Genomic DNA, 23,616 nt, shown 5'->3' on the forward strand with positions numbered 1-23,616 from the left:
CCTGTCTGACCACACCAGCAGGACTGGCGGTGTTGTGGCGGTTTGGCCAAACTTGTAATCCGGTGATCTTTACCGCCAGGACTCCAGCGGTAAGACCGCCACACCCATAATGAGGGCCTCAATGTCTGTCAGGCTCTGACAAGAAAAGAACCAGTTGAACATAACATGTAAGCTAGTGTACATGCTTAGTCAACCCAGGACAAAGATGTGTTTACTGTTGCCTGGATAGCAGTCAAATCTGTTGCATTTGAAACTGGCTGTTAATTTTTAGAGGGCTTCATTTAGGAGCACTATTCTTGTTTTTTTCTGCTGACTTATACTCCTGTTTATCACGATTTTTCACAATTACACTGAAGCTTGCAATCAGAATATTTACGCATTGCATTGTTTATAGTAAAACATTGCACATTTATGCATATGATTCAGTGCTTAATTTGAGCCGGTGGTTTCGGGTGTGGGGCGCACAAGCATTTATTTTTGAGGTCTGGCCCTTACTTTTCTGCCTCAAGCATTTACTGCGAGTAAAAGACACGTGAAAAACGGAGGAAGAAAAAAAGCAAAAAAGCGTCTCAGAGGGAGAAAACTGCAAGAGTGTGCTGAAGGGGCAGGGAGTGGCTGTAAATGGAACAAAGAGTCCGAGGTGGCTTCAGGATTACGCTGCCTCAGTATTCCGTGCTGACACGTGTAATTGCTGCAGCCGCGTGTTTCAGAGGAGAGCTTTGGGCACCTGCACGTTTTTATTTACAAATGAAGCACTGTTTTGATCTAGTTTTTTTAAGCCATTTTTATGTTTTTTGTGAGCTGAGAGGTTTAACTTAGGCGTTGGTATAACTGCCTCTAACATGTTAAACAAAGCTTGTTTTTCTGTTGTTTACTATTTGCGTTTTAATTTATATATTAGCGAAGCCAATTGTTGCACGCTCTTTACATATAATTTTTCATTTGCACAATATTGTACTTGGATAACTTTATCCCTCCTGCCCCGTTGTATCTGAATGACGGTTTGGTTTTTCGATGCTTACCTATTCTTCCATCTATGTCTGTACTCAATAGTATCTACATGAAAATGGAGTCAGTCACAGGGATCTGAAGCCGGAAAATGTACTATTATCATCAAATTCTGAAAACTGTTGTGTAAAGGTATTTTCTTCAAACCTTTCTTATGAATTGTTTTCCCGTCCTATATGCACATATGAAATCGGTACTTTATTGCTATGTTTGTTTTTTAGTAAACTGTTTCATATTTAAGCTTTACACAATAAGCGCAGTTCTTTGAAATACCAAATTGTATTACCACTTCTATTAACATTTGCTTTATTGTATTGTGATGTATTGCATAGCAGCATTTCAATAGTGAATTCATACTTGTTTTTCATTACTCCTTTCAGTAAAAAGAAGTGACCGTAAGTAAAACTCCACTGCTTGCAAACAATAGCAAGTTTATTTTGAGCAAATATGTGTCCGAGAAACAATCTCTAACCCTGCCACTCTTGCAATACTTGCACTTCTACCCTTCCTGAATAGATATGACCAGAGGTTTTGACTGGTATGTCTTCCTGTCTTACACTGCTCACCCTAATTGCTGCTAACTAATTTCAGTGGTGAAAATAAATATAAATTCTTATGGATGAATCATTTTTTATGTTAAAGACTTTGCTTACTTTGAAGTACTTTAGTAAGGTATGTTGGAAGCTGGCTCTGTATATACTATACCAAAGTAAGGTATAGTACACACAGAGTCCAGTGCATCCTAGAGGCTTTACTGAGGCTAAAGTAAATAATACGAATGCTCTCTTTTGTTGTAGTGTGGTGGAGCAGTTAGGCTTTTCACAGGGTAGTGCTAAGAAAGTGTTGTACACACACAGTCAAGAAATGAGGCACGCACTCAATGACTAATTCCAGGCCAATGTTTTTATGTATCAAAAATATACTTTGTCACTTTATTTGTAGAACCAAAAGCATCTTTGTTGCAGGCAAGTACAGTTTTAAGAATGTATCACTTTCAAGTATCAAATGCACTTTGAATTCACAGATAAAACAGTTTACAGGTAAACTCTCAGTTCTCAGTTTCAAAAGTGGACACTGCAATTTTTCATAGAAAGCAATGCAGTCCTAAAGGAGGAAAAGTAACAGCACAATTCACAGGTAAGTACTTGATCTACGATCTCAGTCTTAGGGGGTTCAGGTGTCAAGAGGGCAAAGTTTAGGATGACACCAAGGGTGCACCACCAGCAACATGAGGCCGGACGGGTGCTGAGGTCAAGATTGGTGTTGGCCACCCAATGGAATCCTATGGAGATAGAGGGCACTCAGAAAGCAACTGCTTGCAGGTAAGTACCCGGAACTTCAGGGCACAGACCTAGGGGGATTTAGATCAGCACCAGGGGGGCCACAGGTCAGCACCAAACACACACCCTCAGTAGCAGAGGGGTGGCTGGGTGCAGGGTGCAATCACAGTGTCTGACACCCGGGGTCACACAGATGCTGCAGGTTTTGTCCAGGGAGACGACTGTAAAAAAAAAAAAAAAATGCTGGACAGAACAGTAGAGAGCAGTTCCTGAACTGTCGGTTGGGTTCCCCAACGCCAGGGGGCTGCAGGTGCAGGGGTACCTTTAGGCGTCAAATCTCTTCACCAGAGCTGGTCGCCGTCAAGGGGGTCTTCTAGATTTAGGCTGCAGGAGTCGCCTTGTTGGTCAGGACGGGTCAACCCAGGGTTGACTCGAGGTCGGAATTGCCTGGTGACCTTCTCTGGACCGGTGTCTGTATTTCGCATACTGCTTCATTTGCGAATGTTAGATGTTGATATATGAGGCTGCATCTAGCCAGGAGCACAACTATTGTCATCATGCATGACATCCAACATGTTACCACCCACTCATCCCCCATCTCCCCAGCCACTAGTTGGCAATTCCAGGTACACTTTCTCCCAACCATATACAACAAATAGGGTAGCTACTTACTCAACCAACGGTAAAACACTAATGGGCCCCTCAAGAGGTAGGTAAGTGCTAAACAAATACTACAAAACAGTGTTATGAAGTGTATTTTCAAAATAGCTGATATCCAGTGTGAGCAGGAGAAAACGGGGTGCAGAAGAAGAAAGTTCCCCCCTACATCCCCTTTCCCAAGGCTTCTCCACGTATTGAGTGATACAGAAGCAGCTTGAGCGGTAAGTTACAAATTGTTTTTTTTCTGTATAGTTGTATGAGGGTTATTCTGTACTGTTGGTTAATTCACTTTCAGAAACTATTGTAGAAGAAACTCAGATTTGCAGAATACAATTGAATGTAATAAGCATTTTGGTTTATTTTGTAAAATCTGATAATTATTTTTGGTGCAGTGGATATTTCTTTAAAATGTCGTGGTTGATCAGTGCCTGTCTAAATACTGAATAGAAATCTCTCTGTGGGCTTTTTTAATGAGATACTTACATTGAAAATACTTTGTATTTGGTTGAGGGATTTCCTCATAAATGTATCTGGCTTACACTAACAAATAACTTAATATTTATAAATAAACTGGCCCCTTTAAACAACATGATATTCTCACTGGATAAAACAGTTGCTGCTTAATAAACCCCATGTTTGCTATATTGCAGTACTTGCCCGTTGCGCTCTGGTAGACTGTCCAACGCATGTCTTCTGAGACTACAGCATGTACTGAAATCTGCAGTTTATTAGACCTACAACACAGACAAAATGCACATATTAAAAAACGTTTTGCAAAAATCCAAGTAAAAAAAATTAGGGCTGCTGAGCAATCAAAGAAAATATAAATTTCAAGCACAATTTTTCAAGTTTCGTAATTGGGATTTGATTATGCCTCATTTTCACTAGAAAGCAAATCATGTGCCTAACGGGTACTTCTTTCCACATAGGCTCCATAATCTGAAATATTCCCTGCCATTTGACTTAATTCCAAACCTTCTATTTCTTCAGTTTATATGTGATGGGACCAGAGCAACTCATATCATGGAGCAGTTACATTACCCGATTTGATAGCACATGCTCTAGAGAGCTGCCACTTAATGCCAAGGATATCAGTTGTTTGTTCCATATTCATTAGATCCAGGGCTCATCTTCATTTTTGTCTCCTGTTTATCATGAATCTTCCATCATTCTTCTCAAATTTTATTTTTTCTATTTATTTTCTCATAAGTGCTATGTTTCTGTCAACTTCTGGGTTCCAGCTGTGAATCTAACATAGAGCCTCTATGTCAGTGACCCACTCCAAATGCTATTAGATGCATCCTGAAAGCCGCAGGGCAAAAGGAAGCAAATCTAAGCATAAGGCCCATTTAGATTGACCCAACTCCAAATTGAATTGAAAGAAATTAGAAGAGAAATTATTTTGCACACCCAAACAGAGCAATAAGAAGGAACACAATGATTCTCTTCTCATCCTTTTTCATCCTAGAGCCCTAAAGAGGAGAGGCAGCATAACGTGGTACTCCCATGCAGAGAACCACTCTTTTTTTTTCGGAACATTTGCCCACGTTGTTGGAAATCCCTACCGATGCATGCATTAACTCGAATGAACCAGGTGTACCCTACATCAGAAAGCCTCGTAGTTCTAGCCTCCTTTACTAAACGTACTTCTAAAGTGCTACAAGCAGGCGATCAAATGCTGAAAGTAATGATGCAACGTAGATGCCAAGCATACTTTGGACTAGGTAGGGTGAAATCGTGCTGTTCTCATGAGTCATTCTGGATTAGGTTAACAGGACTTTCAAAAATACCCACATACATCTGCTGGCCATTCCCTTTGATGGTGCGAAACGTTTTGGAGCACAAGTGGAGATGGGGTAGTGCTCAAGCTCTTGGCCTGTCCTCAAAAACAGTACCTTTCTACAAGCAATCCACAAGCAACCAAAAAGAACAAGTAAGTATGAAAAGGTTTCAGCACAAGCCAGTCCCTCAGTTGTTCAACCTCAAAAACAGCATTTCTACCTGGCTGTAACTGCCAGGAGAGTGGTATTTGGCTCTAGCAGCCAGCTTCCATGCATTTCTACTTTCAGCATCAAAACCACTTTGATGTGTTTTCCTCGCCAACTCAAAATTCTCTAGATTCTCTCTAGTCTCTAGATAATACAATGGGGTTAGTCCCTTGCTTTCTGCTAGCACTGTAATTTTTAACTTTTTCACTTAATGTGGAACCCTATCTAATCATCACTGGAACCCAGGGACCTCCACTAAATCATTACTAGATTCGAAGACCACGACTTAAGAATTTTCAATCGTTTGAACTGTAAATAGTACATAACAAAATACAGGAACAGGCATTCATCAAATACACAAAGGAAGTATTTTATCTAATTCACAAACAAATATAAGAAAAAAAATCAAAAATGTAATTTTAATGGAAAGATTGGAGCTTTTCTGATTTCATTTGACACCACTGTTAAATGCACTTGCACTTCTCCCATGAATCAATCTGAGGATACTAACTTGATTTTTGACCTCCAATTTCAAATTCCTTAACATTTACAGAACGTTTTGAAATGTTCATATTTTCATTTTGCATCTTTACTTATATACACTCAACGTGTTAATGTTATTTATTTTTCTATACAGTTGGACCCCCTGTGTAGGCTTCGAAAAAGCCCAGTGGTCCACAGGCTAAGGTCCACAACTCCAGAAGATGCCTCTGGCTCCCCATCCCCTTAGTACCATTCCCACCTTCACATTTTCCTCAAAAAGTGTAAACTTTGCTCCACAAAAGGAAGATCGTATTCCGCCCAGTTCAGGGTCGTGGTGCCAACTCTTGACAAATGTTGCCAGTTTTGGCCATTGTGAAACATTTATAAAATGTATGTGAAACGCGATTAAAGTAGTGTAATGAAATTAATTTTTATCTGTGTATCTATCTCACATTCAACCAAGTATTGCTTGATGTTGTCATCTAAAAGTCCCGGTTTAATTTCCTACAGGGCATAGAGTAAAACTTTCACCTTGGTACAACACATGCTATACCTTTGAACAGATTAAAAATATTCTCTGATAGTGAATGCTGAAGTTCTGCACCACATATTTGATAGCATAATTGCTGAATTGGGACCACAGCACCAAAAATATATTTTTTTAAATATGGAAATCTGTGCATCATAAGGTACTTCCTAATTTTATCTTTGTTGATTTCTGACTATAAGGATTCATCAAAATCCTCAAGATTGTGCAAGGCATCTAGGCACATTATAGAATTCAGTGCACACGTATTTTTCCTTACACCAAGCAGACAATCATCTGAACAAGTGCAGCAGAAATTAGCATTAGCTCTACACCTGACCTCTTTTTTGTGCTCTCCCTGACATGGTGTGTGAAAATATTTTGTGCTGTGGACTTCTTTGCCTCTGCCCTCCCCTAGCGGAAACGCTTATGTACCGCCCGACCCTAAGTTTGCTTGTGTGACTAATTTACCTTATTTTTTATGTAATAAGATCCACTTGTTGTAAATGTCTGCGCAATCCAGATCTGCCATTTGTGTCTGCACCTCGACCTAATGAGGGTTCACAAATTGTAGTGAACGTGTCCTTAGAGAGTTCCGTTGGTGTCCAGCTTTTTTCATCTCGTGTGCTGCTCTTGCTATTTCTTATGAAATTCCACAAAATGGACACATGTTTGCATCAAAGTGCTTCTTTTGTTTTTACATTAAAAAAAAAAGACTAGTTCTATGCTAATGTAGCAATAACTTCATGTAGTTTTGCATTGCTTTATTACAGATTACAGATTTTGGCCAGTCCAAGATTCTGGGTGAAACGTCTCTCATGAGGACGTTGTGTGGCACTCCAACCTACCTGGCTCCTGAAATATTAACCACCGCTGGCACCGCCGGGTATAGCAATGCAGTGGATTGCTGGAGTTTAGGGGTTATTCTGTTTGTATGGTAAGACAAAGGTTGATTTATGTGCTGTCAAGGAGGAGTGGAGAGAATTATTATCCGGAACCTCCGTCTCTGTCTTAGTGTTGTAGTTGTCCTTGCAGATGCCTTTTCTACTCTATTAAAAGACCTCCGTTTGAACCTCAGCGGTATGATTCTTTGGTTAGGTATTTAGTTGCAGGGGGTTCCTTTAAAGGTCACCCCTTTAGTAAAACTGTTGTCACAATCGCCCAGGCCCAGCTGTATTATTAGAATTCCCTCTCCTAAAACGACCTAGCTGCACCAATGTAGTCTTTAATATTGTCCAGATTTACAGGTTACACACTTCATTTTATCAAGCACCATATTGGTTTCATTCACTATATAATAATCTTGGCAAGAAATTAAAAATATAGTTATCTTTCAAACTATATTTTTAATTTCTTCCCAAGATTGTTAAGTTGTATATTATTTTATTTACAAATGACATTAGTGCTTAAACCATTTATTTCCATAACTACTTTAGCAGGACTAGGTTTTCAGTTGTCAGGATCATTCATCCCAACCTGGAGGTGTTGCGCACTGAGGCCTAACGTCCTTGCGGCTTGTGTTTTGTTACTGAATAAAACATCAAGTGCACTAAGCTGAAACAAAGAAGTTGCGGCACAGATACTCTGGGCTAAAATAGACGAATGCATCTAAATGCTTATACTCATAAGTAAAAATCCAAATTGTCTGTCCACTGTTTGTCATTGCAGAATTGACTTGTTAACATTAATGGTAACCATAAAGCTGATTCATTTCTGTAGAGAATCCAGAAATTGGGAATATACCAAATCAGGAAGCCTGATTGTGACATACTCTTAAAATGACTGAACATATGCTCTTTGAATTTCTATGTCAGGCCCAGAGGTGAGGATTACACTTCACCTTCTTCTCTTTATTTTAACAGCAACCAGGCAAAAAAACAATGTGTGAGTAAATGCATGTTTATTGCCTTTTCATACTGTTTGCCTTCTGTGTGCTACACGGCCACGGGAACGCTTGTTGCTCCTATGCGGCTGCTCCCATTTTGACTTGTCTTGGCGCTTTTCGGGCCGTTGGGGTGGGGTCCTCCAACCAGTAGAGGCCACCGCTCACTTAGCTCCACCTCTCGCCCTCTTTGGAGCGATCCCCACCCGGCACGCATTACAAACCAAAAAACTGTGCGGCCGACCTGGCATCCAGTTCAGTTGTCTACCCCATCACGCCTGGAGTGAGGCGCCCCTCAGGGATCTGAGTTTTTTTTTTTTTTGTAGCATTCATGCTGCTTCCTGACACCAGCCCAGGCCATAACTTGGCCAGTTAAATGTGCAGGTGTGATTGTGGTGTCACGGGGAATCTCCCTGGTAGCAGCCAGCGAGCTGCCTGCATATTAGGCTGCAAGTCCCCCACCTACCTCACCTCCCTCTATACCTACCTGGGTTCCCAGGTTCAATATACTACACTGGTTTCTCCCCAGTAAGTACTATACTGCACAGAATGACCCCTATACTCGCTCTTAGCACCATGAGTGACACAGAAGAGACGTACAGTGAGAAGGAATTGGTAACCTACCTCCCCATCAATGACAATTTCTGTAGAATCATGGATGCTTCTATTTGGTCTGCAGTCAGGCAGACGGTGGCCCCCCTTGAGCAGCGCCTCATGCAGTATGAAGGAAACTGTGCGAGACCCCGTTCCCCTCCCCTCCAAATACCTCCAGGCTCGCCCCCTCCCCCCCCCTCTCTCCACCAATCAGGTCGCCGATTTGCACTCCAGACACTTGAGGGACAGGAGTCCCTGGAAGCACCCACTCCTCTTATGCGCTATTCAAGCCCTGTGTGGGGCCCGTTCTGGGTGAATCTCTTTGCATCGATGCTGGACCATCGACTTCCCCGCTACTTCAGTTGGAGGCCGGATCCCTGGGTGGCCACCACAGATGCGTTTCTACAGGACTGGAATGGGGATATGAGTTTCCCCATGCGCCATGATATCACACATCTCGGTTCAGGTGCAGAGGCGGGAAGCAGACCTAGTGCTAATAACGCCGATCTGGAAATCACAAGCCTGGTATCCAGTTCTACTGGAACTTTCTTGGGATTTTTCAGTCCCTCTACCCCTCTGTCCAGATCTTCTTTGGAATCTCACCGGGAGTCACCATCCTCTAGTGCAGGCAGAGCCTCTATCTCTTATAAGATTACCCAGAACGTTGGAAAGTCCTGGGATTTTCGAAGCAGGCTGCGTCCCTCCTCACCAAGGCTTGGTCAGACAGCACCATTAAACGCGATTGATCAACATGGTCTCGATGGCTGGGTTGGTGTCACCGGTGACACCTGGATCGGGTGGGGGCCGATGTTGTCCATACCCTAAATTTTCTGGCCTCTAAGGTCCTGGCTTAGTGATCAATAAAAACCTTCAGGTCTGCAGTCTCTGCAGGACAGGCGGTGATCATCCAGTGGGAGCACATCCCCTGCTCCGGAAATTCATGTGTGGCATTTGTTTATCTCTTTCTCCAGAACTCAGGTACTCTGCATTGTGGGATGTTAATAGGGTTCTCAACCTCTTCCTATCCTGGCAGGCCAATAGGTACCTTTCTTGGAAAGTACTTTCACCTAAACTGGCCCACCCTACTGTGTCTGGTATCTTGCAGGAGGGTGTTGGACGTCTGGGCTCTCGGCATTACATTACTCATGAAGGGGTAAGATTTCATATCTGCGGAAGAACGTAATGGAATTCTCTTGTGGTCTCTTATCCTTCCTTTCCACATTCCCCGAACTTGTGTGGTCTGGTCTATCAAGAGTTATGAGGCTGTGATGGCAGATATCCGAGACAGCTGCTGATTGCCCTTTGGAAGCCTGTTCACGCTGTTTCCTCCCAGACCATCGCTGGGTAGGTTTGATGTGTAATAGAAGAGGCTGGCATTTATACCAAGGCCATGGCCTCAAAGGCGTTCTCTTGGCAATCGACTAGAGGACATTCTGAGTGCAGCAGATTGGCCTTTGAACTGTACCTCTAAGAGGTTTTACTTCAAGCCAGTTCTTAACATGGCGTCATTGGTGGTGGGGAAGCTTTAAACTAGAATAATCCTCGCCTCCAGTCCTGACATAGAATGAAAAATTTCCTAGCTATTGTAATGGAAAGTTTCAATTCCATTAAGGACACTGACGCAATGAATAACCTGCTCGGTACGACACGCCTTCATACCCCCCCAGCTGTTCTGCATCATCGTAAAGGGTGGCATCTTTGTACTGTTTTTTTGTGTGTGTGTGTGTGTGTTGACGTTTGCATTAAAAATATCCTTGTGTCACGTTCAGTAAGTGACGGTTCACTGGGTCATTGGCTTGTGTTTGTTTTTGTTACGATCGATTGGGTCCAAACAGGATTGAAGAAGTGCCTAGTCCAGTTCGGTTGCACGAAGAGAGAGGAAGGGGCAACAGACTATTATAGTTTGACAGACTGTTGATTGGCCAATAATGTTTTTACTTAACTGTTAACATTTTCCCAGGTGCTTATGGGAAAGAAAGTTTTGATTGTTATTTGCTTGGCTGCTGTTAAAATAAAGCGAACAAGGTGAAGCATAATCCTTGCCTCAGTGTCCTTAAAAGAATTGAAACTTTCTCTTACGATAGCTAGGACATTTTTCATTCTCCATTGTCTTCTAGTCCATTATTTATCCAATCTGAGATCATGAGCGCGATCAAAAAAATGGTGTGGGAGAAAGCATTTCTTCATTAGGGTGATCTGGCCTGCTGCTCTAATGCACCTACACAAGAATCTTCCACTGATTGAATCCCCATCTCTAGACTAATATGTAACCCGCTGTGAGTTTGCAACCAGGTTATCATAAATTCAGATACGAACTCAGACAGTTCTACAAGAAAAGGTTTTGGATGTAGGCCAAAATTGGTCCATGCTGTGAACCCTTCGGCTCATTGAAACTCCATCCACTTCGGGGTTAGAGCCCCAGGACCCAGCAACAATATTTGCCTCACTGACCCCCACTAGACTGGGAGGAGTCTATTATTTAATTTGCTTTACCCATTCATAGGGCTTGAAAATGATTGTTAATTGGCAAAATCCAACAGAAAAAGCCTCACCTAACTAAGGGATTTTCCTGAACATTGTCACCTTACTCACTTTCCAGTGTTGTTTAATAGAGGCATGTGTGCCCAGTAACAGACATGGATGTACCTCATATACGGCAGCCTTTCTGTGTTATACTTCACATGCTTCTTTTTTCCTCCACCTATCATTGTAGATATAAATCTACTTCGTCCATACTTGTGACTTTCTCCCTGTTATTTTTTAATCTCAGTCTGCTGGTTGTTCCTCACTGTGGTATCCTTCAGCTTGTTTAGCTTATGTTGAGCTCTGTTTTAAGCCATGACTTTATTTAAGGAGTTTCCCGTCCTACTAGGTGATGGATTACTCCCACGTTACTTTTGGGAGATGGCTTTAGAGTAGACATAACAAAATTCCGCAGCCATTTTGTACTTTGATGATATTGACCTTTTGTACAAGACTAATGGCTTTCCAGATGAATCTAAATGCACAACCTTCTACAAGATGTAATATGTATTCTAAAACTTGCTACTGCTTCACCGCATGACATGGGGGATCACTTTTAAACTTCATCTGTGGGAAATCCGGCAATAATATGAGGGTGTTAATGAGATGTTGTGTATCTCAAAGATATGGTAAAAGTACTAGTAAATCCCACATACTGTAATCTACGGTTGTATTCCCGGTAAAACCTATACACGAAGTCATTTAAAAGTGTGGCTTTACCAACTTTGTAAACACAAAGAATGCAAGTTATTGCATGGTGGTGGCCTTAATCCTATTCTCTTGACAGCTCTTTCCAGTTGTTTCATTTAAACTAGAAGAAAGTAACAAGCATAACATCCATTGGTAACTGGAGGAAAAATGTATGAAGATGCTGTAATATTCATCGTTGCTGTCAATAAATGTCTGAGAAAGATAAATACTGTGTTGGTGGAAAGAAACAACTTAATAGTTGTAAAAGTAAACAATAACAATCTTCTATGTCTTGGAGCTTTTTTCTTTTCTTAATTAAATTTCATCTCTAGATTGATCTTTGTATTGTTTTCCTGATTTAATACGGTTTGGTATTGCTGTTATAAATTCTCTTTTTGTTTTCCCATCACAGCCTGAGTGGTTATCCACCATTCACTGAGCAAGATTCTGAAATCCCACTGAAAGATCAAATCACCCTTGGGCAGTACAGATTCATTCAAGCAGCTTGGGAGCACGTTTCAAGCACGGGTATAGCGCACTGTTATTTTTGTCTTGTTTTAAATATTAACGGACTCTTTTATAGATGGGCAGGAATGGGAAAGCTGGTAGAAATTGGCCACCTTTCCTATTCTCTCCCTGATTTACAAAGGGGTTGAGGGATTTTTCCCAAAGACGGAGCCACTGTCAAGTGACCCCCATCCTCCTCTTCCGAACCATTGATGCAAAGTCCACTGATTTTTACCTGTCCGGTACAGGCGTTTGCAGGCATGTACACCACAGCAGTCCTTGCCAGGAAAAACACAGTTCTCGTGGATACTTCTAATTGCAAGTTTTTTAACTTTAGTGTTTTTTTCCTCTTTAGTCATGGAAGAAAATCGGTGGCTGCATTCCACTCATATATGTTTCCTTGCCCATTATAACACAGAAACAGCCCCCCTAGCCGTAACCTAGGAACGTAAAGCCATGCTAGACCAGGGAGGAACTGCTGCAATTATTTTGCTGGATCTAAGCACAGCTTTTGACACAGTGGATCATTAGATTCTCACTGACAGACTGAGAGAGACCTGATAGCAGAATCTTCCACTCAGGTGGGCGACCTCATTTTTGAAGGACAGAACCTTCCAAATTAGTGTGAAGGCCTGCTTCTCCGATGTCCTGTCTTTGAAATGTGGTGTCCCACAGGGCTCTGCCCTTAGCCCCACGCTTTTTAATCTATACATGCACCCTTTAGTGGATATTGTGCAGGAGCTTGGATTATCACTAATTTACTATGCTGACAATACTCACTTAATGATATCCATGGCCCCTGGGAAATCATCTGCGATTCCACACCTAGCCCTTTGTTTACAAAGAGTAGCCAGCTGGATGGCAAACTGTCGCTTGAAATTGAATGGTGAAAAAAACTGATCTTATGATTCTAGGGAACAGGCCTGACGCTCAATCTTCGATTAGCTGGCTATAATGCCTGGGCAATCCACCTGTCCCTTCTTCTCCAATAAAAAGCCTCGATATGTGTCCGGCTAAATCGCTGTCCATGGACAAACAGGTCAGCAAGCTCTCTGCTGCTTGTTTTAGTGTTCTCAGAACCGTATGTAAAATCTTGAATCTAATCCCAATTTCAAGTGAAAGAATGGTGGTTCAATATCTGGTCTTATCATGGTTGGGTTATGGCAACTCATTGTAACTAGGCTCGACTAAATACGATATCAAAAGACTTCAGTTGGTGCAGAATGCGACCGCTAGATCTCTCTTTAAGCTCCCGAGACCTGCCTCAGTAAAGAAGGCAGTGGCCTCCCTACACTGGCTCCAGATTGACTGGAATAAAATCCAAAACATTATGCTTGGCACCTAAAGGGCTTAATTCCAAAGGCCTCCAAAAGATCAGTTCACTGCTAGTTCCCTACTCTCCCACTAGAACCCTAAGATCCGTCTCGGATCACCTAATGAAGGTACCCCGATTTCATAGATCCAGATCAGGCGGAAAATAATTTTCGTGCTTAGAACCTACAGAGTTGAGATGTATGGACAGTAAGCCTCGCTTTAGGAAATTACTTAAGGCATTGCTCTTTCCCCATTAATTCTACCTGTACCTGGTCCCTGCATTGGCGCCTTCAGCGCTTCACTTTTAGTGCTGGGATGCCTTAGGGTAGCTGAGTGCTTTATAAATGCATAAAATAAAAAAAATAAAAAAATATATCCCCATACACCATACTGGATCTAGAAGATGTAAACAGCATTGCTCCCGCATGCCAGTAGATGACATCATACGCTCTGCACTGACTTTGTTCCGCCCTGGAACTGAAGAGCAGAGCTGGATATAAGCGCCACCTCTGTATGCTGATGTCAGTTCCTTTATTTCTGTGCCTTCATACATGGATCCAGAGCTCAATTGCATCTTTGCCCTAGTCAGTTGACAAGTTTATTTCTTCAAAATTATTTCTTCAAGTTTGCAAAGAAACCATGTCCCTTCTAAACTACAGGGTTTAAGCCTAGTAGGGAATCTCTTAAACAGATGTCTGTGACAGATCTACATGAGGTCTGCCTGTGGTGTTTGGGTTCAGCGCACAACTCCAAGTGGTTCCAGGAGTGTACTCTTGTGACTCCAAAACGTGCTCTTGTGAAGCTAGAGGTGATCTGGGAACAGAAAGTTGCATATTGTCTAACACTAAAAGGAGGTTTGGAAGTCCAACTCCACCTTGAAGTAGAAGGCTCAGACCTTTTCCCACTCTCAAATATGTTCCGGTGCTAGGTTGTCATTGAGCTTTGTCTTCTGGTAAGTCGAAATCAAAGCAGAAGACGACCTGGTGGGATTTGTCTAGTCCTGGTACTCTCAACTTAAAGTCATAAGGACAGCAGAATGCCTCACAGACCTTCTCTCTGTTCCTTGCTGAAGAGGTAATTCTGCAATTTATTCTAATGCACCCCCAATTTCCAGGTCCAACTGCGACATCACAGCATATTGAGGCCTTCAGAGAGGTCAGGTGGTCAATTTTCGCCACCCTTCCTGTTCCCTGTGGCGTGACTTTGAGCACCAAGGATCATCAGAACGCCCTAGTTGGAATTCTGCGAACTGGTCTGCACTCAACACTGTCCTCTGGGTCCTCTCCAACCATCAAGCTGACTTCCATTCCAGGCTCAAAATCCATGCTGGTCCCTGTGACCTCAATGCTGGCACCATCCGTGACGGAGGACAACTTTGTTCCTATCATCCTCTCCAACTGCGAGCCACACTAACACACCAGGTCCCAATTCATTCCGACTCCGACTGAATTATGACTTTGTCTTGACGCCATGCACCTGCACCCTTTTGGTTCGGACTCTAATCAGAACCAGCGAGCTTGATGAAGGGGATTATTTTACCGAACATTATGATGATAATTGATATCTGGACCTGCAAGATTTTACTGGGTTGGACACCTCCCTGGATACTGGTTTGGGCTCCATCCCCCACTTGAGCACCCACTTGAGAGTACTTCCTTTCTTTTTTTAGTCACACCTACAGCAGGAGTTTCAGACTTAACCGCTTCTGTGCAGCGGATGTAATGCTTACGTCCTGCGTCACAGTGCTCCTGTGCCGAGGACGTAACCATTACATCCTCAGCCTGGAGCCAGGAGGGAGCGCTAACGCTCCCTCCATGGGGAACCCTCCCACCCACCTAAGGCAGGGATGGAAGGGGAAGCCCTTCCCCTTCCACCCCGACCCCCCCAGTGACATCTGATGATGTAGAGGCCACTTCCCTATCGTGCTGGAAGCTCAGCTTCCAGCACGATCGGAAGAGAAATGCAAAGTATTTCTCTACCGATTATGCGGTGGGGGCCTGAGAGGCTTCAAAGGGAAGGAAAGGAATTTGCTTCCCTTTGAAGTCTCTCAGAGCATTTCAAAAGCCTGATTGTAAAGCAATCCGGCTTTTGAAATGCCCACTAGACACCAGGGATTTATTTTTCAAGGGAAACTGGCATGAGGGGAGCAATATTTTTCAAGGCCTTTTCTGCCCCCCCTGGGGGCAGACAATAGGCCGATCTACTAGGCACCAGGGATATATGTTTTTTTGTGTGTGTTTCTTTTGTTTTTAGTTGGGGAGCGACCCCTTTGCAAGGGTCGCTCCCTAGGGGGCGAATTATGTTTAGGACATTTCTGCCCCCCTTGGGTGCAGGTTGGCCTATTTTTATGAGGCCAGTCTGCCCCCAAGGGGGGCAGAAACCACTAGACACCAGGGAGTTTTTTTGTTTTTTTACTCCAGTATTGGAACTTTCATAGATTCACATGCTTGAATCATTCCCCGTCGTTGAGATGGGAGCCCCCGGTATAAATTACACAAGTAGTGTTAAAATATATTAACAAAAAGGCCCTAGGCCTCTTCACTTTAACAGTCTATCAGAGTCATTTTAGGAAAAGGACCAAATTTGAGTATCCACCAATCAGGCGACACCACCCTCTAGAATCCTCCTTAGAGAAGCTCCAGCACCTCAGATTTTCTACCGCACGTCGTGCTAGGGAGTCTCCTCAGAGCTCTGCTCTTTATTCACACCTTTTCAACACATTTTCTCTCAGAAAAACGTATCTGACCTGATTGGAAAACCATCTTCAACATGTCTGATAAGGAGAAGAAGGGTCTTTTCAGGAATTGCAAAACTTGTGGAAAGAAAAGACTTCATTCTGAAGACCCTCACCACGATTGCATTTACTGCCTCTATCCAGACCATTCAGCCAAGGACTCTAAGGTTTGTCATACCTTTTCCTCTAAGACTCTAAAGGATAGGGAAGGCAGATTATTGATATGGCTGCAGAAACTAAAATACAGGGAAAATCCAGTTTCTGACTCTGAGAGTGATGACTCTTCAACATCTAAAAGGTCATCAAAGAGGGTGAGATCAGACACAAGATCTCCCTCCCAACACTCAAGGAAAGCCCACAAAAAGACTGCTTCAGGATCTTACAAGGACCGCAGCCCATCTTCTTCACCTCAGAAATCTTCCAGCAAAGGGGAGAGAGGTCATGCTTGCAGTTCAGAGAGGCATAAAAAATCCTCTGTCCCTCCATCTGTGCCTTTCAAGAAACCATCCTCTGTTTCTGCGAAAAAAGCACCGTCGAAGACAGATTAATCGTCGACGAGACCGTTGGTGAGTGTTTTTTCCGACGACGACTTCTACATTTCCACCGTCGACAAGTACCCCACCGTCGACGAGAACTACATCGACGACGTCATCGTCGATGAACGTCTACACATCATCATCATCATCGTCGACAGCACTTATGACAGTATCAGCTCTACCGTCGTCAACGACCTCGTCGAAGGTAGACTCGTCGGTGAGGCTCTCTTCCATCAAGATCTCCATGCGTTCAGCGTCTACGACACCGCCGACGACGAAGGCCATGTATGCGCCGCCGACGAGGGAAAAACATCACAAAACTCAGGAAAAACTGACCCCAAAACATACCTCACCTAGTAAGGTGACCTCCCTTATTCCAGTACACCTGTTAGAGGGAGATGAAGACTCGGACAACGAAGGGCCATTCGGAGCAGCCCATAGTCCATCCCAATTGAACGTGAAGTCTCAAGAAGAGGATAAGTATGATGAATCCTATGACCCTCAATTTTATGGAGAAGAACAACAATACCAACAAGGGGCATATATTCCATCCTCCTTATTGTCTGACCTCAGAGCAATGTTAGCTGATTACAGCAGGCGTTTTCCTCCTCAAGGGGAGGAACCTCCTCCATCGCCCGTCTCTGGGGTTACCACTCCACGCCAGAGACCAACTTCTTTACCTCACACGAACGTGGCTACTCCGGATATGACGCTGCCTCAGGATATGGACATGTCAGAGTGGGATCATGAAGAAAGGGAGCTCCTGGACACTCATTCTGAGTGGGATGAATACATCATCCCTGCTCCTCCTTCTCCTTCTCAATCAAAGGTGGAGTCCCCACCAGACGACATCTGAGGATTTCACAATCTCCTAGAAAGAGCTGCCAAGCGTTTCACTTTTCCAATGCCATCTAAACAAATATACTGTTTTCTCTACGACTTTAAAAGAGCCTTTCCAAAAATCTGTGCGCTCTATTCCGCTGGTTAACTATCTGTGGGAAGAAGGTCTAAAGGTCTTGCACAATCCTGCTACAGTCACAGCAGTACTGCCATGTTTAGACAAAAAACACAGGGCACCGGACGATGTACCAGCATGTCTAACTGCACATCCACATCCGGACTCAGTGGTGGTTCAAGCGGCACAGATGAAGTCCAAAAATCCTTCTGCCCAGATTTCCGCACCCCCAGACAAAGAGGGTAGGCGATTAAATGACATCGGAAAAAGGTTTTCCTCTATGGCTAGCCTAGTGGTAAGAGCTGCAAACTCATTAGCTGTATTGGCTAGGTTTGACAGGCAGCTGTGGGCAGACATTGCCCCACATATTAGCCAGTTGCCGGAGGATGCAAAATCAGACGCAAACAAGACTTTGCAAGAGGGTCAACGCACGTCAGCAGAACTTATTGACTGTGCAATGGACATAGCAACCACTGCATTTCGACAGCTCACAGTGGCAGCTGTTCTTAGAAGACAAGGTTGGCTAAAGGCTACCTCATTCCGGCCTGAGGTGCAGAATAAGATTTTGAACTTACCTTTTGATGGCCAGGCGTTATTTGGAAAACACATCGATGAGGCTTTACAATCCATTAAGTCGGACACAGACACGGCAAGGTCATTAGGGACCCTACAATATCGAAAGCCCTCCTTTCGAGCTAGAGGGCGTGGCTAACCTTCTTATAGAGGAGGATATCAACAGTACAGATATTCCACTTATCCTTCCTCTTCTCAACAGTACCGTCAGAACTACCCCCAGAGGCAGCCGCCGCAACCAGCTTATGGTAGATCTGGTGGTAGAGGACGCTCAATTCGCCCGGCTAAAGACTCGGCTCAGAGAGCCTGATGCATCCGAGACGCCGGCTACATCCAACGCTCCTCCTTTGGTGTTAGGCGGAAGGATATCCCTATTCCTCAAACAATGGCAAGTCATCATATCAGACAAGTGTATCCTCCAGTTAGTGAAATGGGGCCACACTCTAGAATTCGCCCAACTGCCTCCCTGCAGTCCTCCTCGCAGGACTCCTTCAAGATACCCACAACAACTCAAGAAAGAGATCAACAAAATGTTTCTCAAAGGAGCTACAGAGAAGGTACCTCAAGCACAGCAGGGAAGAGGAGTTTATTCCAGGTTCTTCCTCATTCGAAAAAGTGGAAAGATTGGAGGCTGATCCTCGACTTACGGGATCTGAATACCTACTTAAAAAAGCAATCATTCCGTATGATCAGCCTACAAGATGTCCTCCTGCGCTCAACCAGGGAGATTTCATGTCTACACTAGACCTGAAAGACGCATACTTCTACATTCCCATCCACCCTACCCACAGAAAATACCTGAGATTCACCGTAGCCAGCAGCCATTTTCAAATTAGTATCCTTCCCTTCGGCCTAAAATCAGTTCCCAGGATATTTACCAAATGTATAGCACCAATCGCAGCCTTCCTCAGAAGGAGAAAACACTGAATTTTTGCATATTTAGACGATTGGCTGATAAAAGCAAATAACTACGCAGGAGCGCGCAGATCAACAAGAAAGTGCGTTTCCTTATTAACCAATCTGGGACTGACCATCAACTGGGAGAAGTCCAAACCTCTGCCAGCACACAGTATCACCTTTTTAGGGGCAAACCTGTACACGCAATCCACCTTGGCGTGTCCCACATTAGACAGGCAACAAAGGTTACTGACACTAAGAAGATCTATACAAAAAGAAGCTGTGTTTCTGTCCGCCTGTTCAAGTCTCTTTTGGGCATGATGTCATCATGCATACCTCTAGTTCCTCTATGCCGACTAAAGATGAGCCCGTTACAGGAGCAAATAAATCGTCAATGGCTCCAGGTTTCGGGAAGCTTCGAAGATCAGATACACATAACCACAGCAATACTCGGAGCATTGACATGGTGGTCTCAAAGGCATCATCTATCAATAGGCCTTTCGTTCCTACATCATCCGGTTCCGTGGACCATCACAACGGACGCATCTCTGGAAGGCTGGGAAGCTGTGCTACAGGATCTTCAAGTAAGTGGCAAGTGGCCACCGCAATTGACAGCGATGCATATCAATTGGCTAGAGCTCAAAGCAGTGTACCTCGTTTACAGGCTTTTCTCCCGAAAATCTCAGGATCGCACGTAGTAATAAGAACAGACAACACCACTACGATGCATAACCTCAACAAACAAGGAGACACAAGATCTCTCACTCTCTTCAGAGAATTTGGAATTGGGCCTCGCAGCAAGACATCACACACTCAGCTGTGCATTTGCCGGGAATAGAGAACAAGACAGCGGATGCACTCAGCAGGCAAAAATCAAGCTGCCACGAGTGGGAGCTGGACCAGTCGATAGTGGACTACATCTTTTCCCAGTGGGGAACACCAACAATAGACCTGTTTGCCAACAAAGACAACACCAAATGCCAGTTCTTCGCAAGTTGGCATCACCAAAAGGGATCTTGGGGGAATGCGTTTTCGATAGTCTGGTCAGACATCTTTGCTTACGCCTTTCCTCCAATTCCATCGATCCCAAGAGTCCTCACAAAGATGAAGGCAGAGCCGTGCACTCTGATATTAATAGCTCCGTATTGGCCGCGTCAACACTGGTTTGCGGAACTTCTTCTGTCAATCAAGCCTCACATTCCGCTGAAACCGTTTCCACAATTGTTAACAATGAACAAAGGGCAAGTATGGCACCCGGATCCGCAGTCGATGCGTTTGTCAGCATGGCTCCTGGGGACAGGGAGTTCGCACATCTGAATATTCCACAGGAGTGTAGGGATATCTTGTCTAAAGCTAGAGCGGATAGCACTAATAAGGCTTATTCTTGCAAATGGAAATGATTTTGTGTCTGGTGTCATCAGCGGCAGGTTGACCCACTATCTTCACCGCCAGAGCAAATATTGCTGTACTTATTGCAGTTAGCGCAAGCAGTCCTGGCACATTCTTCCATTAAAGTACATCTAGCGGCAATAGCAGCATACAGAAGTTCGGATGCTTCACCCTCGTTCTATTCCTCTTGTCTGATCAAGAGGTTTTTGAAAGGTCTTTTCAGGGTTTTCCCTCCATTCAGACCACCACCTCCTTTGTGGAACCTAAATATTGTCTTAGCGCAGCTGATGAAGCATCCATTTGAGCCAATCCATCATGCCTCTCTCAAATTCCTTTCGTGGAAGGTTGCTTTATTGGTGGCTCTCACATCAGCCAGACGTGTCAGCGAAGTGCAGGCCCTCTCTATTCAAGAGCCGTTCTTACAGTTTAAACGAGACAGACTGCGTACTAATCCGCATTTCATCCCGAAGGTTCCTTCAGACTTTCACATCAATGAGCCTTTAGTCTTCAAATCCTTTTTTCCTCATCCTTCTACTCCGGCAGAGAGAGCATTACACTCCTTAGACGTTAAAGGATGTGTTCAATTCTATTTGGACAGAACTAAATCTTTTCCATGCTCTAATCAGCTATTCGTAGCATACAGTGCACCTAGAAAAGGCCAACCACTCTCCAAGCAGAGTATTTTCAGATGGATCGCCTCAGCCATTCGTTTTTGCCATCAAGCAGGGGGTAAACCTCTGCACTCTTCTGTACATGCTCATTCTACGAGGGCAGTCTCTTCGTCAGCAGCGCTGTTCGCGGCAGTTTCCCTACAGGACATTTGTAGGGCAGCAACATGGAAGAGATGTCATACATTCACAAAGCACTACTGCTTGGAATCTCTATCTCAGGGAAAGGTAGCAGTGGGTCAAGCAGTTCTCGGGAATCTCTTCAGATGAAGGTGAGCCATTTCCTTTCCATCCCTCCATCCTAGAACAGGTATGCACATTGTTTATATCCCTTATGTTCGGTTACAGAGTTATGATTGAATAAAAAAGAAAAAAGAAAGAGAACAGTATAACATAGAGAAAAGTGGACATAATTAATGATAGTATTCACATATACCATATGTTCTTCGAAGTATTCCTTGAGATAGATAGATAGATATATATATATATATATATATATATATGTATGTATATAGTTATATAGATGTATATACTTATGTTTTATATATGCACGTGTTTTGTATCATATATGGTTACAATGGTACAATGTGCATAAGTACTGCTCTCTACTCTGATTCAAGCAGGTGAATCTATGAAAGTTCCAATACTGGAGTAAGAAAATAAGTTACTTACCTGTAACTGCAGTTCTCCAGTATTGGAATCTTTTATAGATTCACATGCTACCCACCCACCTCCCCGGAGAAGCTCACTTTCACCTTTTTCTCTCTCTCTCTTTTCCTATCTTTAACGCACTTGTGCTTGGAAAATCTGATGCGCTGGAGCTTCTCTTAGGAGGATTGTAGAGGGTGGTGTCGCCTGATTGGTGGATACTCAAGTTTGGTCCTTTTCCTAAAATGACTCTGATAGACTGTGAATCTATGAAAGATTCCAATACTGGAGAACTACAGTTTTAGGTAAGTAACTTATTTTCTTATGCCAAATTCACGGAAGGGGAGCGACCCCTTAGGCAAGGGTCGCTTCCCCGGGGGGGGGGGGGGGGGGACAAATTTATTTTAGGCCATATCTGCCCCTGGGGGGGGTGCAGAATCCACTAGGCGCCAGCGATCCTTTTTTTTTTTTTTTTTTTTTGTGTTTCTTTTGTTTTTAGTTGGGGAGCGACCCCTTAGGCAAAGGTCGCTCCCTAGGGGGCAAATTATATTTAGGCCATTTCTGCCCCCATTGGGGGCAGATTGGCCTATTTTTATGAGGTCAGTCTGCCCCCAAGCGGGGCAGAAACAACTAGACACCAGGGAGTTTTTTTGTTTTATCGCCAAATTCCCGGAAGGGGTAGGCAAGGGTCGCTCCCCGGGGGGAGTATTTATTTTAGGCCAATTCTGCCCCCCAAGGGCAGATCGGTCTATTGTTATTAGGGCGATCTTCCCCCGGGGAAGCCTCTAGGCGCCAAGGATGATAAAATGTTTTTTGTTTTGTTTTTTAGAGGTGGGGAGCGACCCCTTAGCCAAGGGTCGCTCCTCTGGGGGGCACATTGTATTTAGACTATTTATGCACCCAGATCAGCTGATTTTTGTTAGGTCAGTCTGGCCCCAAGAGGGGCAGAAACAACTAGGGACCGGGGAGGGGGGGGGGTGCAATTTATTTTAGGCGGTTACTGGGTGGTATGAAATGTGCACCAGTGCGGTGATCCCACACAGAAATGTGGGAAAAATGTGATTTTTTTTTTTTTAGCTAAATTTGAGGTTTGCTGAGGATTCTGGGTAAGAAAACATTGGGGGATCCACGCAAGTCACACCTCACTGGACTCCCTCGGGTGTCTAGTTTTCAGAAATGTCTGGGTTTGGTAGATTTCCCTAGAAGGTTGCTGAGCCCAGGACCAAAAACGCAGGTGCCCCCCGCAAATACAGGTAGTTTTGTATTTGATAATTTTGATGTGTCCAGATAGTGTTTTGGGGCATTTCCTTTCGCAGGCAGTAGGCCTACCCACAAAAGTGAGGTACCATTTTTATTGGGAGACTTGGGGGAACGCTGGGTGGAAGGAAGTTTGTGGCTGCTCTCTGATTCCAGAACTTTCTGTCACCGAAATGAGAGGAAAAGGTATTTTTTTGGCCACATTTTGAGGTTTGCAAAGGATTCTGGGTATCAGAACCTGGTCAGAGCCCCACAAGTCACCCCATCTTGATTCCCCTAGGTGTCTAGTTTTCAAAACTGTGCAGGTTTGCTAGGTTTCCCTAGGTGCCGGCTGAGCTAGAGGCCAAAATCCACAGCTAGCCACTTTGCGAAAAACAGCTCTGTTTTCTTTGTGGAAATGTGATGTGTCCATGTTGTGTTTTGGGGCTTTTCCTGTCGCGGGCGCTAGGCAAACCCACGCAAGTGAGGTACCATTTTTATCGGCAGACATGGGGGGACACAGAA

The 23,616-nt window shown here is 43.9% G+C and overlaps 1 protein-coding gene across 3 annotated transcripts in view; it reads left to right on the top strand.

The window, feature by feature from the left end:
* CHEK2 (checkpoint kinase 2) overlaps positions 1-23,616 on the top strand; it is a 230,996-nt gene that overhangs the window by 158,611 nt on the left and 48,769 nt on the right. For all 3 annotated transcript variants that reach the window (XM_069214672.1, XM_069214673.1, XM_069214674.1), the window contains 3 exons: positions 1,054-1,140; positions 6,719-6,882; positions 12,047-12,162. In XM_069214672.1, coding sequence (XP_069070773.1) covers positions 1,054-1,140; positions 6,719-6,882; positions 12,047-12,162 — 367 coding nt within the window. The remainder of the gene's footprint in view (positions 1-1,053; positions 1,141-6,718; positions 6,883-12,046; positions 12,163-23,616) is intronic.

The sequence above is a fragment of the Pleurodeles waltl genome, chromosome 11, assembly GCF_031143425.1.
Source record: "Pleurodeles waltl isolate 20211129_DDA chromosome 11, aPleWal1.hap1.20221129, whole genome shotgun sequence".
In the NCBI taxonomy this organism is placed as follows: domain Eukaryota; kingdom Metazoa; phylum Chordata; class Amphibia; order Caudata; family Salamandridae; genus Pleurodeles; species Pleurodeles waltl.